Source organism: Chaetura pelagica, unplaced genomic scaffold (genome assembly GCF_000747805.2).
Source record: "Chaetura pelagica isolate M959 unplaced genomic scaffold, ChaPel_1.0 scaffold2, whole genome shotgun sequence".
Lineage (NCBI taxonomy): Eukaryota > Metazoa > Chordata > Aves > Apodiformes > Apodidae > Chaetura > Chaetura pelagica.
In genome coordinates this window covers 1,469,805-1,486,709 of record NW_009952796.1, presented here as the reverse complement: position 1 = coordinate 1,486,709, position 16,905 = coordinate 1,469,805, and the positions used below count along the sequence as shown (strand labels likewise).

Here is a 16,905-nt window from a genome sequence, read left to right as displayed (position 1 = left end):
TAAGATCTTTATTAGCTGTTGAGTTTCCAGGACTCTTCAGGTGAGGTGTCAATTTAATGGAAGTAGGGAGACAGAGACATACCTAAGTATGTTTGTCCTGGAGGTAACTTGTCTCCTGTGATGCTGAAACCTCTAAGTGCTGTAAAGCAGTTACCTCAGAATATCATTAAATGGGATTTCACTGGTAGAAAAACATCAAATTCAACTGTACTGAATTTAAAGTGAACGGAATTTGTTAACTTCTGATTTACTCATGTAAATGGGTATGAATGCATTTGGATATCAGAATGTATAGGCAAAGATACTTGTACTGAAGTACATAAGACAATCTAATTATTTTACTAGTAACATTGTAAAAAACATATCAACATTATACATTTGCATAGATTTTTCATAGTGTAATTTTTCCTCGATAATGTTATCTTCCTTTGTTTTTGTGGGGGTTTTTATTTTATATAGCCCTTTAGGAATCACAGAATCATTAAGCTTGGAAAAGACCTTCAAGATCAAGTACAACCACCCACCCTACAACCCCTTAACCACTAAACTACCTCCCAAAACACCACATCTACCCATTTTTTTAACACCTCCAGGTGTTAAAACAGTACCTCTACCACCTCCCTGGGCAGCCTGTTCCAACACCTCACAACTCTTTTCTGTGATTCAATTTTTCCTAATACCCAATCTGAATCTCCCCTGTTGCAACTTGACTCCATTTTCTCTTTTCTTATAGCTGTTGACCAGGGAGAAAAGACCAAAATCTGCCTCTCCACAACCTCCTCTCTGGTAGCTATAGAGAGCAATGAGGTCTCCCCTCAGTCTCCTCTTCTCCAGGCTGAAAGCAAAACTCCTGGGAAGGCAGAAGCTGAATTTTGTTGTTTTCTTGGCAAAACCAATTTTGTGGGCCAAGGGACAGAATTGTTTTCCAATGTTGTTTGACCTCTACCTCAAGTAGGTTACAACCACAATAAAGAAGAAATACAACTCCTATCTGGACCATGCTTAATCTTCAACTAGAAGTCTCACTGCCATACTCTTTTACCAAGAACAGCCACAGTTTATTGCCAAGATGTTCTCTGGTAAAGATTTGGTCACAAGTCCCTTGAAATCTATGAGAAATCAAGTATCTTTTCATCCTTCTTCATCATAGGCTATTGGATCGCTGCTGCCACCATTTTTACATCTGTCAAACAACTTTTAAATGATTTGGGATTTGCAACACCTTGAAAAGCATAGGTTGTTTTATATAAACACATATTCCCTATAGAGTTGAAAAGTTCTGTGTTTAGTGAAATATGGTATTAGAGAAATTTCCAGGGGTACATCAGGACAGATTCTTGTTCTCAGGTAAGCAATTAGGCTTCCAAATTTATTTATTTATTTACATAAACCAAGTAAATTTAAAGTAAATAATTGTCTTTTTGTTGCCAGTTTCCCCCCCCCCCCATTCTTTCCACAACTAACTGACTCAAAATAGAAACACGGAATTACTTCTACAAAGTTTTCTGGCTTTGTTCATATTTTTCCTTCAAAAGTAGTAGCAGAGGATAGAAAGTGCCACTGGCACTTTCCATACACAAAATTCTGGGTTATTAAAAAACTGGCTCTTCAAACCAAGAAATGTCTTTATTATTTTTTATCAGTAATACAAATTATTCTGGGTATATAACTGTAATTAAATCCAAACACAGTTTTAATTGCACAGTAACAAGTGGCTGTCCATCAGCCCCACTGTGACAAACCTGGCCAACAGACTTCATCCAGAGATGTCATTTGTCCCACTCCAAAGAAATACAGATTCAGCCCTGGAGCTTAAAAAGCATTACCTCCAAGGACCACAAAAGGGGACAGAGAAGAGCTAGTTTATGCAGAGTGGTGGAAAACCAGCATGCTTAGGACAGGATGACATTGTACTGTCTGAGAGGAATAATGTAAGTAGGCCATATGAGTTAGTCAATGCCACTCAGTAGAAAATGGAGAGCAACTTCAGAATACAAAGCACAGCTATAAAACCTTCCTCACATGCTGTCCTATATAGAAACTAAGCAAGACACGACAAGCTGACATAGACTTAAAGCAGGGTGTATGGTTCACACCAGACATCCTGTTATGGATGTGAAGTCCTGAGGTGGTAAAGAGCACTTCCAAACACCAAAAAAAGCCACAAAGCCTGCAGGGGAGTGCACAGCTCTCTGACAGGATGCTGAACACACGCCTCTTGCTCAGCATGGCAGCTATTTCTCTCTGTAGAGGTCTTTCTGCCAGGTTAAGTAATAGCACACAGTGACAGCAGATCAACTGGGCTGCTATGAGCACCAGGTGAAGTGTTCCAGTTCGGTGACATTAAACTAGAATAAAATATCTCAGTACTCTACAAACTGAGTCTCAGGCAAAGCAACACAGTGCAGACCCAGATATCTGTACTACTAAGCTAAAAATCAGAGATCAACCAGGGAAAAAAAACAGAAACAACAAAAAACACTGAACACACAACAAAAACACAAACCAAAAATCTCCAAAAGACTTAGAATACATTGTTAAAGTAAGACTTGAAAAGTTCAGATCTGTTGAATTGGACTGATTGCAGCATAACCTTATGTCATCATTACACCCAACTGTGAAACAGACTACTGATGTGCTATTTATGTTTCTGAACTCTACTTAATTCAGTCAACTTTTAGACAGCTCATCTAATTTAGATGTTAAACCTGTGAGATTAATGCCTTTAGAAATTTTTTATTCTACCTTCTAATTTGTATTGCAGATAAAGGATTTAGCTGCACACACGAACAACATATTGTCATGTTATACATAGATATATGTACCTCAGTGATAACCGAGTACCCAATAATATCTTTAATTATATTAAAATGTTACACATTTTACATGAAAAGATCTTTCTTTCTTATTTTACGGAGTATTCATAGTACTGACTGCACTTTCTTCTGTCATAGCAAAGTTTATGTTTTCTCTTGAAAACAAGAAAAGGAATGTTTGACTATGTCATTATTTTCTAAGACAGTGCAGTAGAGTTTCTTACTTCCTCTTTTTTTTTGGTGAAAAGCTACAATAAACTTTCTCCAATTACAAAAAAAATTACTTATTGCCTACAGAAATAATAAAAAAAAATGCAGTAGAGTTTCTTACTTCCTCTTTTTTTTTTGGTGAAAAGCTACAATAAAATTTCTCCAATTACAAAAAAAAAATTACCTATTGCCTACAGAAATAATTAAAAAAAAAAAAATCAAACACCAACCCTCCTCACCCCCCCAAATTAGAAAAATCAAACCCTTTCATAAGACTTCAGGTTTGGGTTTTTTAACACTGTTCATATATATTTTCTTGAACATGCTCTTCATCTTTTCCCTCATTGCATACACCTTGCAAGACCAGTCTTTTATATTTGCCTTAAGGCTCCTCTTGCTGATGGAAACTGCAGCTGAAATTTCCACTGGCTCCACACAGCAACCTAGATTCAGAGTACAAAAAGGGATGTTTTGGCATTCTAGTTTCCAGGACACAGAATACTTTGTCTTCAGTACAAATGAGAAGAAACTTGTAGAACAGTTCTGGAGAACTCTACAAGAATTTCTAATATGACAACATGCGCTAACAACCCCTAGCACCATTATGTTCCTGAATCCCAAATTCTGTTGGCTCCCTCTTGGTGCAGCTATTGAGAAACACTATTTCCTTTACCTCCTGGAAGTTCTTCAGGCTTTCTCTTTAGTGCTTGTGTGCAGTGCTGCCAGAAAGCAGCAAGTTCTGTTATTGTAAAATGACAGCTCTTGCAAGAAATGTTTCTTTTAACCCAAATAGACTTGTTATCACAATCATGACATTCATATGTAGGTCTTGCAAACTTAGGTTTTTTCCTCTGGAATGACAGTTCCCAGGGAATAAAAAAAACCAACAAAAAAACAACCCAGAAAACACAAACAAAAAACCCAGAAAAACCACACACACAAAACAGATCACTTGGAAGTTTTCAAATATTTCAAATGCTTTTATTTTTGAGGGAACATTATGACTCAAAACTGACACATAATTGTGAACTATGCCATGGACCTCCAAGATGTGATGAGAATTGCTGATTTTATTTTTATTGCTAAAAGAGTTCACACCACTATAATTCCAAATTGGACTACCACTGCCCACCACTCTGCTTTACATTTGACTGTAATTCTGAGTGGATTAAGGTAATAATACTCTAAGCATTATTTAAGAAACATGCCTTTCCAGCCACGAAAAAAAAATAGAAAAAGGAATAAATTAATGCCAGTGTGAGTTTTTTTCCAAATCCGTTTCTACCTAGGAACTAAGTGGACTCTGCTGTATGCCTGACCATGGCAAACCAGAACCAATGCTCTAGAGACACAGTATCAGATGCAATATCCATTTTCTGTCATAACAGCCTCTCCTACAGCCTTAGACATCATCACATGCCTTAACTCTACACTCTTGTTTTTCATCTGATTATGGCACTCGGCTTTCCTGAGCTTCAAGGAGACAGTGATGTATCAATGCCCTTCAGTGTCTGCACAGTATTTATAACTTACCTAGAAGAAGAACAAGCAGACCAAAAAAATCAAAAGACAACTTACTGAATTGCTAGCATGCAAAAGATCCTGCATCCTTCCTTAAAATTATAAGTAAGGCTAGGCCTGAAGACAAACTTTATCAGCCCTGGTTGCAATATCAGTTTTCTTCAAATAGCTTAATATTTATGTACCCTGATGACTGTAAGCTTCCCCAGTGCAAAGCACAAACTTACCTATTTTTCAGAATTTTTATTTAACTAGACTATTATTTACTGGAATGAAAAAACAAATGGAAAAATCCTTCAAGTCATCTGCAATAAACCGAGTATGTTAGTTCACACAAAGATAAAAACATTGTCAGTTCCATCTCTGACAAAATATAGTCCAGGGGCATTGTTAATCTCCCAGTTATGATGGACAGACTCATCTAACACTGTTCTCTTGAGCATCATCTTCTACAAGTACAAATCCAATTCTCACACGCTGAAAGTCTAAGTCAATAACATATTTCAGTAAAAATACAAGTCTTGTGAATGTTACTCTAAAAGAAAACAGAAAACATTGACATTTTGACACCACACACATTTACAGTGGAATTTTAAAATTTAAAAATAGATATTAATTGAACCATTAAAGGCCATAAGCTATTGAACATTGTAATTCAAGGACAGTCTGTAGAAGAAAGTGTGTTTCCTGGTAAAAAAAAAAATAAAATAAACCAACCAACAAACCAGACATAATGTAGGAACAAATTATGATATCAAGTGGTCTACAAATAGAAAAATCCATGGAAATTTATAATGAGAGTAATGATGAACGTACTCAGTGTTCCTGTTGCAGCCAAGTGGGCCATTTCACATAATGCCTTACAGTAGATACAACCTTTATATACTATTTTTTTATTCCCTGACACACATGTATCCTTCAGGAACTGAAGTCTAAACCACCCAGACTCTTAGCTTGGAAACAACATCATTTATTTATTTTTTTGGTGCTAGGTATAATCTAACCAGAATCAGAAATTTCTGTAGACAAAATGGAAAGAAGGAAAAACAACATAGGAAAGGAAAAGGGAAAGGGAGAAATCAGTGAGATGCATTTAAAAGAAATATAGGAACACCACAAAATCTGTGTAGAAGTCCAAATAAATTTCATTTTCTATTTTACAGCCTAGTTCTATAATTTATAAGAATGTTTGAAAACTTCTCATGTGGCCTTCATTCTTTAATGATTTGAATAATAGAGTATGTTCAACTTTAACTAAATTTCCCCTATTTTACCCAGATAATTTATGAACATGCCACACAGTTCAGACACTTCAGAGGTCTCTGTAGGACTTCACCAATCTGAAAAATTTCTGCCATCAAGGCAAACTTCAGGCAGACCTGAAAATCACTACAAGTTACCCAACCTTACACCCTCAACTTGGTGTACCTGGACTCATGAAACAGTCATGGCTACAGATGGGACATGGGAGCAGCCCATGCCACATGGCTGCCTACTAGAAACACTTCCCTCCAGAGGGGTAGGTCACTGACAGCAGCCCAGCACTGCTGTCCTTCTCTGCTGTCTTTCTTGGATGCCTCGGCCTTACATAGAGTTCAGGGATGGGACAGAGAGAGAGTTCACAAAAGACAGAGGTGATGGTGCTGCACCAAGAGAAGCATGAGATCAGGCTTAAGAAAGGAAGTCTCAGACTTATAGCACAAAGCCCAGAATTTCTAATCCTCACCTCAACACATTCCTGACTTGGACCAACAGGCTTCCTCAAGCCAGACAACATATACTTGTTCAATGCTGTTCTCTAGCACCTTTTAAAGAAAAGGTTAATACAGAGAACTGGCACAAGAAACATTAAAGTTGGATATGCATCTATGGCTTGAGCTAAACCTTCTCCTTACATTATAAAACAGACATGGGTAAATGTGTACATAGCAAACAAAAGAAAGCAAGTGCAAAAGCAGGATCCAACACAATAGACCCATATCGGGAGCAGAAACAGAGCTCTGGAACAACACTTTTAAAGTACGTGATGCTCACAAAGACTTTGTCATGTAACTTTACAGGTACTGCTGAAAAAAATACATTCAGCAGACCAAAAAACTGTATTCATTCTTGCGTTTTAATCTGTAATTAAATCTGCCTAAAATTAAGTGAAGCATCTTTGAACAGTACAGGAGAAGCAAGAATTGAGTACACAGAGACAGGCACCATGCATTTCATTGACCCACCTCCTGTCTCCAGCCCACCACACAACCCAAGATGAGGGCAGGCCCCCTCACATAGACTGACACAAGAATGATAAAGGGTAAAACAGGGAGAGAAGCATCACAAGACAGATCTGTCTTCCCACCAAGAAAAAAAACCCCAACAAACCACAAAAACCAAAACAATAACAAAGAAAAAAACCACCAGAACATACATCGTTGTGCAAAATAAGATAAAGAGTTATGAAAAAGTTTTACCTGCAACATAGTCACCAAATCCAATAGTAGTTAAAGTGATAACCACAAAGTAAATTGCATCTAGTGTGCTCCAGCCTTCTATGTGCTTGAATATAACTGCAGGAAGAGCAACAAACAGCACACAGCCAAACAGTATGAATATTATTGTTGAAATTATGCGAATCTTCGTCTGACTCACATTCCACTTCTGGAAAGGGAAGGGGAAAAAGAGGAAACCTCTTGTTAATAACATTGCACCACCGTACATAAGCACCTATTACCCACAGCGAGCACTATATTTCTGAAGAGAGACAATGCATTACAATTCTCAAACAGGAAAAATCAAAGCAGGGGTTTATTTTGAAAGAATTTTCATAGCAAACATGACTACCCTATGAAACATTTGGTAGCAGAGAATGCAGAGCAGGAGCAGGGCTGGACTCTTCATTGCAGCCAGGTTTGTGATTTGGGTGAGTAGCACATGTAGCATTCATCAATATTAGCAGCTGAGCATGCTAAAGTTTTGAGTGGGGGCTAGATATTTGACTGAGCTGCAGTGCTTGCACCTGCTTTTTTGCATCCACAAATAACTGATTAAAAAGGTGAATTTTAACCAAACAGTTCTCTAATCTGGCTAAACAGAAACACAAAAAATAGAGTTGGAAGGGAGAGATCACCACTTCCGTAACTGCCCCAAGAAAACAAACAAAGCAGTCCAACAAAGCCACTCCAGATACATTAGTGACTAGGCAATGTGATTATGCTTAACAGTTCTTGTCATCAGAAAGTATTCTTAAGGCTTAACTTGCATCCCATCTTCTTCAGTTTAAGTCTACTATTTATGATCTTATACAAGGCAAAGAAAGAAACTTCTACTTCATTCTTTCCAGCACACTTTTACAGGTGTCGTTTTTCAGACATAGATTCTTTAGATCAAGTAAATTAATTTATTTTAGTTTTTCTTCATCCATCCATTCTTATTGCTATCCGTTGGCTCCAATCAACTGATCTGTGTTTCATTAGGTGTTGTGCTCAAAACTACATATATATACCAAAATAAATCACAAAATAGAAGGATCCTTTCTTATGCTTTACCTATTTATTTATTCACACTCCTATTTATACTTCTAACTATGATATATGCTTTTTCACAGCAGTATGACACTAACACATATGAGCCCCTGGAGTCTTCAGAACATTTCTAAAAAAACTGCATTTTGACATTTGTTTCTAGACATGTCATTGCATATTGTATTATTTCTTCAAAGATTGCTTTGAATTTTTCCTTCCTGAATTGAATCCTACATATTCAGACTGCTTCTAAAAATGTTTAAGATAAGTTTGAATTCCAATTCTGTCCTCTTCCCTTTAGTTCTTTCCATCTTGAGATAATCTGTAGATTTAATGAATGAAGTCCTTTCTCCGTTGTGTAAACTAGCAATGAAATTTAACAACACTTAAGCTAGAACAGACCACCACAACGTCCCATTTGACATGCCCTGCCAGTTTTACAATTTTCCTCTCCATACAGTCTTCCATCCAGCCAATGCATGCTGGTTCAACTTAAAGTAAGGGATTGCACAAAACTGAACATTTTCACAAAAGGAGAACAAAAATTAAAACAGAATGTTTGTGATTTACTTGTATTTAAGTTTAGTGCCAATGAAAACTATGTTTTACAGTCAGCACGACCAAGGTCCAACTTTTGTAACCCAAATCACAGTAGTAGCTGAGTAATGGCAACATGAAAATTCTCTGCTCTGACCTATCAGCCTTTCCCAGTTCTCAGGGAGTGTTCCAGACTGCAACATACAGTGTTTTCATTCAGACATTGATAAAAGGAGGCAAGATGCTACCTTTTATGTTGGAACATTCTTGTTGTAGGGTTACATTCATTATGTAAAAAATAAAACCATTATCCTTGTGAGCAACAGGTTAAGAGACATACAGTTTGGTCTCAAATCTTTTGTATGTACAAGCAAAATATAAAATTCATTAATAAAAAAACCAGAAAGGATAAAAATAAAATGTCCTTATGGAACATTCTTGCCTGTTTTAGGCAAATCTCAGTGGAAATGGGTGTTATTCACTAGTAATTTCTCTGGACTTGAACTGATGTTCTGAAGTCAAATATTCTTGCCTTTGCTTAAAATGCTTTCAAGCTTGTATTTACCTATTGCCCAAGACAACTCAGCACAGCCCTAGTTTGATTTACTTCAAAAGTAAAGTCATGACAGACCTTTCATATATAGAAAAATTGTCCTGCATGCCAGATTAGGGCTTGTTACAGGGAAACAATCCTTCTAATACTTGCAGAGGTGATGCAAACAACTAGAAAGTCAGGCTGCTTACTAAATATTCACTGGATATGACAGATTCTGCATATGAAAAGACAAATTGTAGTATTATATTTATATTTCATATTATATTTAGGTGATATTTATACCTACAAAATTTTATTTATAGTTAGTAAAACACCTACATAGTTTATTTTATAAGTTTAATCATGCCATTTATTCTATGCTTCAAAAATCTCAGATGTTAAATAGATGTTAAATAACTGCATTAGTAAAATATAGCCTTAATAAACTTTTCTGTGTGTGAAACAGAGACCAAAGTAAATTAAGTTCCTCTGCTAGAATTCAAACCATTTGGTTGTTAAGGACTGGCTCAACTTTGTCAACATCTGCATGAGCTTCTAGTCTGTTTGACAGGTCTCTTCTTTTACTGAAGCTGTGCCAGTTTGCATTAATAAAGACTTTACCCAAAGAAAATCAAGGGCATGAATCTCTAGGCTGTGCTAAGCAGTTCAGCAGAAGAGGCTGAAAACACTTTCAATTGTAGAACATCCTGCAGCCTAGTGAGGAGACTACAAAGGGGAGTCCAATGTCAAGGAAGCAGAAACTAACTCTGTACCATTTAGGTTGTCCTGCTGTGAGCCCCAAGGCATTAGTCACCCAAAGATCAATAAATGCGGAAATGTAGAAGCCTATAGACTGCACGTTTTTCCTCTGGTATGATGGCATCTTGAGTAGAGATTTTAAGACTTGTGATTTTAGGCTCAGAAACCAAAGGTGTTCCCTAAATCAATTCAAAGCAGCAGCAATAATTTCCACACATTAGCCCTGCGGTTCCACTCTTCCATCTCTCTGAATCAGTACTTTCCTACCACAATCTGTATGACAGCATTTAAAGGTAAACATCACAGCAGGCTTCAGAATATAAGACCAAAGCAAAATAAAATGTTTTGGATCTTGTTCCTCTTCCCAACTGTAATTATTGTAGAAAATGTTGGGCTTCATCCAATTCTCAAGGAACAACACTCAGTAACGTGTTCAGACTTTGCAAAGTTCTTCCTACCTTTTGCTAGACATCTGGCTACAATGATGAGCTATACCCTGTTTTTCAGACTTTTCATTTCACTTGTTTTCAAAACAGTGAGCATCATGAACAACAAACAAGGCAATCAGCATACTCACAACAAAGGTATCTTCTACTTTGGCAATTCCTTTTCCAAAGATTGTCCCTAGTTGATCTCCAACACCAGCCAACAGAAAACCAAACAGAGGAATTCCCAATAAGGCATAGATGATACAGAATATCTTTCCACCTTGTGTGCGTGGGGAGATGTTTCCAAAGCCTAAATTACAAACAACTTGAGATGTTTAAGAAGTTAACATATAACATTACACATTTTTAAATGACAGTTTGCAAACAGATCTTACTAGGTTAACCACATGACACAGCAAACTTTGTGAAAAATCAAAACAAAGTGTAGATCTTATAAACTTCTTCGAGTGAAAGTTAAATTGCTGCAGTGTTCACCAATTTTTTAACATATTGTATGCATACTGTGGAGAAGAAAAACTCTCACATTAGAGAAGTATTTTTTAATTATTATTTAAATAAATTACAGCTTTTCTCATCTACTACAAGTAGTTAATACCAAGTTAAGATATGCTTTAGTCTCTGTTACCTGAAAATATCTATTACTGGACTTGTAACTGGCAGGTTGCAGTACTTGTCAACAAGATACAATTTTTACAATATGTGCCATGTTTCAAAGTGAAGCAGCCTGGAAAAAAGCCACTTGGATGAGCAAAATAGGGATGTCTAGCATAAATGGGACTGCTTAGAGACTTCATTATTTAAGATTTTGGTTCTTTCAATGTTGCCAACAAAGCTTAGAGAAACAGTTTACAGTTTATTGCTCTGTCCATTCGAAAGCGGAAATAATTTTGTCTTCAGTGCCTTGTGTAAAAGAGCACCCTGATATGCCTGTGATAGTTCAATTACTGCTGGTCCACTTAAAACAGAAAAACAATACACAGAGAACAGGCTCCAGCATACACAAAACACTCTCAGATGCATCTCCCAGGATTAGTAGTTTAATTTTTTTCCCAAGGTCACCTAGGCAAAACCCTACCCACAAGTTTCATGAGCACCAGCACTCCATTTTAATTCAAAAGTTTCTTCTCCAAAGGATCACTCGAAGTTTCCAGGGAGCAGTGGGGCAGTTGTAACACCCCCACATTTTTTACATAGTTTCACTTTTCAGCACAATATGCACTTAGAAAGAGAAATACTTATATTATCTAGGGTGGAAAAACAAAAAACAAAAAAAACAAAACAAAACAAAACAAACAAAAAAAACAAACAAAAAAACCAAAACCCTTTTGTCTGGAACAGACTTATTCTCCATGGATAAATTAAACAATACTTATTTTACCTTTAGATATTTTGTCCTAATACCTGTTACCAGATCATAATTGTGCATGACGAATAAACCCTGTCAAACTAAACATGAAGGAAAAATTTACAGGAAATATCATCAAATACAGGTCATAGACTCCTCCAATTTTGTACATTTTCCCTGCACTAAAGTAATTTATAAAAAATAATCTGTCTTGGACAAGAAGAATAAAGTCACAGCACCTTTAGCCCAGCCTAGTATCCTTCCCTAACACAGAGGCAGGGCTAAAATTATTAAAATTCAGGACATCTCAGATCTACTGGGTTCACTCTCATCCTTCTTACATCAAGCAGAAAACATTCTTGAGTTTTAAAATAAAATCAGCTCATCACCAACCAAAAAGGTGTAAACAGATCTAAACTACTCAGTTTTTATAAGCGTGCCTGTTAATGCATCAACAGGAACTTGAATATTTGCCAGGGTGTAATTCCTGAGGGATCTTAATGCAATTCAGAATCAGGGGTCTGGATACACCAGATACATAAAACTTGTCCTAAGCAATTTAGAAATTGTTCTGCATTTTGGTTTAAGAATGGTTCTCACCTGTTCTTCAAAAGTGATGTCTCATAAGGTGACAAAGTACCAGCCCAGTGAAGCACATGCCAAGCAAACCATTTGCTGGCTTTGTAAGTAAACTGACATTTTCTATGCATCCAACAGCTATTACAGAGACAACTGCTGCTGGGGCATACTTCTCATCTGCTGCTAATCAGTATGAGCACAAAAAATGCTACATATTCTTCTCCTTAAATCATGTCTCACTCAAGGAAAGGGCAGTACCTCACTTCTACACTCACAAAGTCTTGATTTTCATCCTGAAAAATGGCAAGTGCTTTTCTTCATAAACAACAAAGGAGATCTTGTATTCTTAATTATACTTTAAAAAAAAATAAAAATTCACACATTACTGGATAAAATAATACTCCAATAGGGAGTAGTTTATCTCTGTCCAGAGGCTCACTGCACACAATGCAAACCATAGCACTCTTATAACAGGACATGTAATTCAGTGAACTTATCTACCACCAGGTTTCCATCACACATTAATCATACTCCTTACAGCATAGTGTTTCATAACACTCTGCTGCTGTACACCATGGCCTACTTTGAGAGTTACACAAATTGTCCTTACATCCTACTCTTGGTTTCTCCAGTGAAAAGCTAATCCATCATTTATGCAACAGGAGAGAAAATGTATTTATATTTCATATGGTTGATGTAATTCCTGAGGGGTTTATCTCAGAAAGGTAGTTTTCCTTTATTTAAAGAAAAAAAAATATATATAAAAAAATCAAAAGAATCCTTCTGCTAGCTAAAACAAAAGGAAAACTTCATTTTGAGCACTGTGCTTGGAGAGGAGCACCCAGCCACAGGAATTCCACTGCACATCCCTGCTTACCACAGAGCTCTTCACACACAAGGCAGGAAGGCCTGGCACTACTGCAGCAGCTCCCTAGCAAGGGGTTGTCACGTCAGAGTTTCCACTTGTGCTCCAGAAGCTGGCATAAAGTCTGTCTACAATGGTTTTGCTCACTGAGAAACACTGGGGAATCACCCATATCACACCAGGCTATCTGCTGCCTCTTCCCTCCATCTCAGCTGTGTGCCTGGAAAGGATGGGGACAGCACACACTGCCCCAGCAGTACAGCCAGCCTTGGCACCCCAGTTCCCCCTTACACCTTCAGTTCCACACAGCTTTTCCTCTTCTTCTGTTTATACTAAAGGTATATTTCCTAGGATCAGCTGGTTCCCCATTACAACCAATACACTTTGACCATGGAAAACACTTAGCACTGGCTTTAAACTTGTTGGATTCATTGGAATGTTTCTCTCATAGAGCTTTTAACCAACACTGTCTGCAAGGAAAAGTACAAAATTTAACTTACAGAATGGGATCAGTTTCACTCAGGATGTTGTCAGTGCCATTTTCAGATGTTCCTTCCCCAATGCACCCTTTCACTTCACTTGCATAACCTGGAGCACAATTTGCCTCCTAGGTTCACCAAATCCCTTTCATGTTCTGCTAAATGCTTAGCATGCCTTTCATGCCCAAAGGACTTTGTGCATTTACAATACGTTGTCTCTAACAAGCAGCTGTGGACATTGAATGCATTTTATAAGGAGCTTCCAATAACCCCTGAGTGAATAAAGAAGAAAAGACTGTTGTAAATAGATTGTAACTAATTGCTCCATTCAACAAAATAACATATTCCCTGGTTTCAGCTCCAAAGCCCTTACAGCTGCCAAGATTCAAATTGGTTTCAAGGGGAACCTCAGCTCCTTGATCGGCTACAGCGACTGAATCAAGGGTGCATTAAATGAAAAGAAAAAACCCAAAAGACTTTATAGGAATTGTTTTTTCATTTTCATGCACCATTTTTTTGGACATATATATCTGAGGATGAAAGGGTCTAACTCTTCCATCTGAAATAAATTTGCTATTAAGCCAAAATTAGTTTCTTTGATATCTACAAATATGTTACTGCTTTGAGCAAAACAATGTTTGAAGTGTCAATTTTCAGTTGGGTTCGGGCCCTTCACTCCCCATGACAAACAGTAGGTTTTACTGCAAATATGGAAAAGTTTGAAATTATAGAAATTGTCATACAATTGATAAGATACTTTTGTTCAGACAAAACATGAGAATGCCTTTGCATTCAAACTTTTATAAATTGGAAGATCAGCAATTAATTAAAAAAATAATATGTCTGTTGGAAGTAAAGAAAAAGAAAAGCCTTTGCTTTCTAGCTAGCCAGCATCTCAGTCTTTCAGAAAACTGTTAGATTCACATTTTCAGAGCAGAGTTAGAAGAACAGAGATGCCAAATTAATATATTTTCACTGAAAATTCCCAGGCAAAGCAGGGCATCTACTGAAAGTAGCTGGCTGTAATTAAGTATTTCTCATGTGAGAGATTATAGATGTTTTTGAGAGTTCTAGGAGTAGATTTTACTTGCAAACTTGACTGGAAAAGTGTCACCACTTATGATTCATTTCTATCAAATAGCTCAAGTGGGATTGAAAGGTCTGGGGAAGGTTTGGAACATTTTCTTTCCAAACAAGAAAATGTAAATTCAAGTACCAGTAAATGTTTTCTCACTGTTTTTGACATACCTCAGATTAACACAAGACATCCCTCCTCAGGTAGCAAACAAAGTGAAAATTATACTTAAATAATGTCATGTATTTTGAGATATGAGAAGCTACTCTCACTTGTAGAATTGAGTATGTGGGCAATTGATGAAACAGTTCAATACTGAAAGATAAATTACTTGGTGCACGCAAACCCTTAATTACATGAAAATAGATTACAGAAACTTGATACTGAGAAAACTGCACAGACTCAGGCACAGACATGAGCTGACTTCAGCTGAGCTCCTGACTTCTGAGTACCACAAGGCCAGAGCCAGGTGAACCAGCTGCCATGCCCTTGGCTTCAGCCACTGGACCCTGAGTGCAAGTGGCAGTGGTACTGCCGCAGGTTCATATCCACCCTGACTATGCAGCTCAATTACAGTGATTACCCTTTTCAAAGGGCATACGTATGTTTTGATACTGAATGTCAAACTGATTTTAAGAGACCAAAAGATGCCTTTTCCAGGCCCTGAGGAGCTATCTGATGAAATCAGTATGAAAGGTACCCTCACTGAATTTCTAGTAGCTAAGATAGTTTTTCCCCTTTGGAGTGCCATTGGGGTTCAGGAGATAAACATTTTAATCCATGCCTGCTCATCAGTGTCAAGGCAAAAACATGCACTTATTCATAGATAAATAAGATATCTCTTTTAAGCATAAATAATGGTCTGGACATGATAATTAAACAGAAAGCTAGTATATATATCCATACTGGCTATGCAGAAATCCCTGAACACACTGAAGAAATACTAAAACTTGCATATTTGTGTTCACCTTTTGGAAACATCTGCATTTTTACACTGAACCCTTTCCTTTTCTCTACTTAGCTCTGTCCTGCATTCCAAAGTCTGCCATACTTGTGTACATCCATGTCATATAGACATTTATTTACAAATAAATATTTAATGGGGCTTCATGGCTTTGGTTAGTAATTATATAAGGGCATTTTCAGCCTTTCACATGACACCCCTCCCAACATGCTGAAGTAGCTAGAAAATTCCTATTCCCCTTTTTATAAATAGTTAACTGAAGCACAGATGGAAGGAAAAGCCAACTTTTTACATATCATTTAGGCCTGTAACTCACACTCAAATCTGTGGACTGTGTAATCACATGACATAGACCCTTAATTAGGGAAAGTATGGCACCTAAAGTCTTCTCAGAACCTCAGTCAAGCTTGTTTGAGGCCACATAGAAATCTGTTGTGAATACTTCCAGAATCTATGGACTCCCTTTCTCCCAGGGCCAACACACATGTATGTGTGCATGGATACATATTCCATAACACAGTGCCAGAGAATATCAAGGCTGAATAAGTACAAAGACTATTTGTAAATCCAAATACTTGGGTGAATTTAATATTAATAACCTTTGCAGTGAAAGCACAATAATTCCATGTAAAATATATACATTCTTTCACACATGCACATACTGTATTACTAGAAGAGCACTGCGGTGCTGGAGAACATCCCAAGAGGGGCAACAAAGGTGGTGAAGTGCCTAGAGAACAAGTCATATGACTGTGGCTGTGGGAACTGGGGTTGTTTATTCTGGCAAATAGGAGGCTGAGGGGAGACATCTCTCCATACCTACCTGAAAAGGAGGTTGTAACAAGGTGAGGGTTGGTCTCTTCTCCCAAGTATCAAGTAATAGAACAAGAGGAAACAGCCTTAAATTGTGCCAGAGGAGGTTTAGATTGAATATTAGGAAAAATTTCTGCCCAGGGAAGCAGTGGAATCACCATCTCTGAAGATATTTAAGAGACATGTATATGTGGTTCTCAGGGACATGGCTTACTGGTGGACTTGGTAGTGCTGGGTTAATAGTTGGATTTGATGATCTTGCAGGTCTTTTTCAACAAATCCAATTCTATTATTCTGTATCTTATAGCCATTGCTCACAAGCTATTGCCTGTGGATCCCATTATGGGCATTCAGCTAATAATGCTCTTCCTCCAAGTTAATTCTTCAATTTAAAAGCTAAACCACTTTTCTGTACGTGCCACAGATGAAATTGCTGCATGGATCCTGCT

General features: G+C 37.3%; 1 protein-coding gene across 1 annotated transcript in view; it reads right to left on the bottom strand.

Annotated features, from left to right (window-relative positions):
- The window catches only part of KCNK2 (potassium channel, subfamily K, member 2), a 74,665-nt gene that overhangs the window by 17,162 nt on the left and 40,598 nt on the right, over window positions 1-16,905 (bottom strand). Inside the window, exons 3-4 of the mRNA XM_009994734.1 lie at window positions 10,465-10,625; window positions 7,007-7,193 (exon numbers count right to left, since the gene is read on the bottom strand). Of these exons, the coding sequence (XP_009993036.1) occupies window positions 7,007-7,193; window positions 10,465-10,625 (348 nt within the window). The remainder of the gene's footprint in view (window positions 1-7,006; window positions 7,194-10,464; window positions 10,626-16,905) is intronic.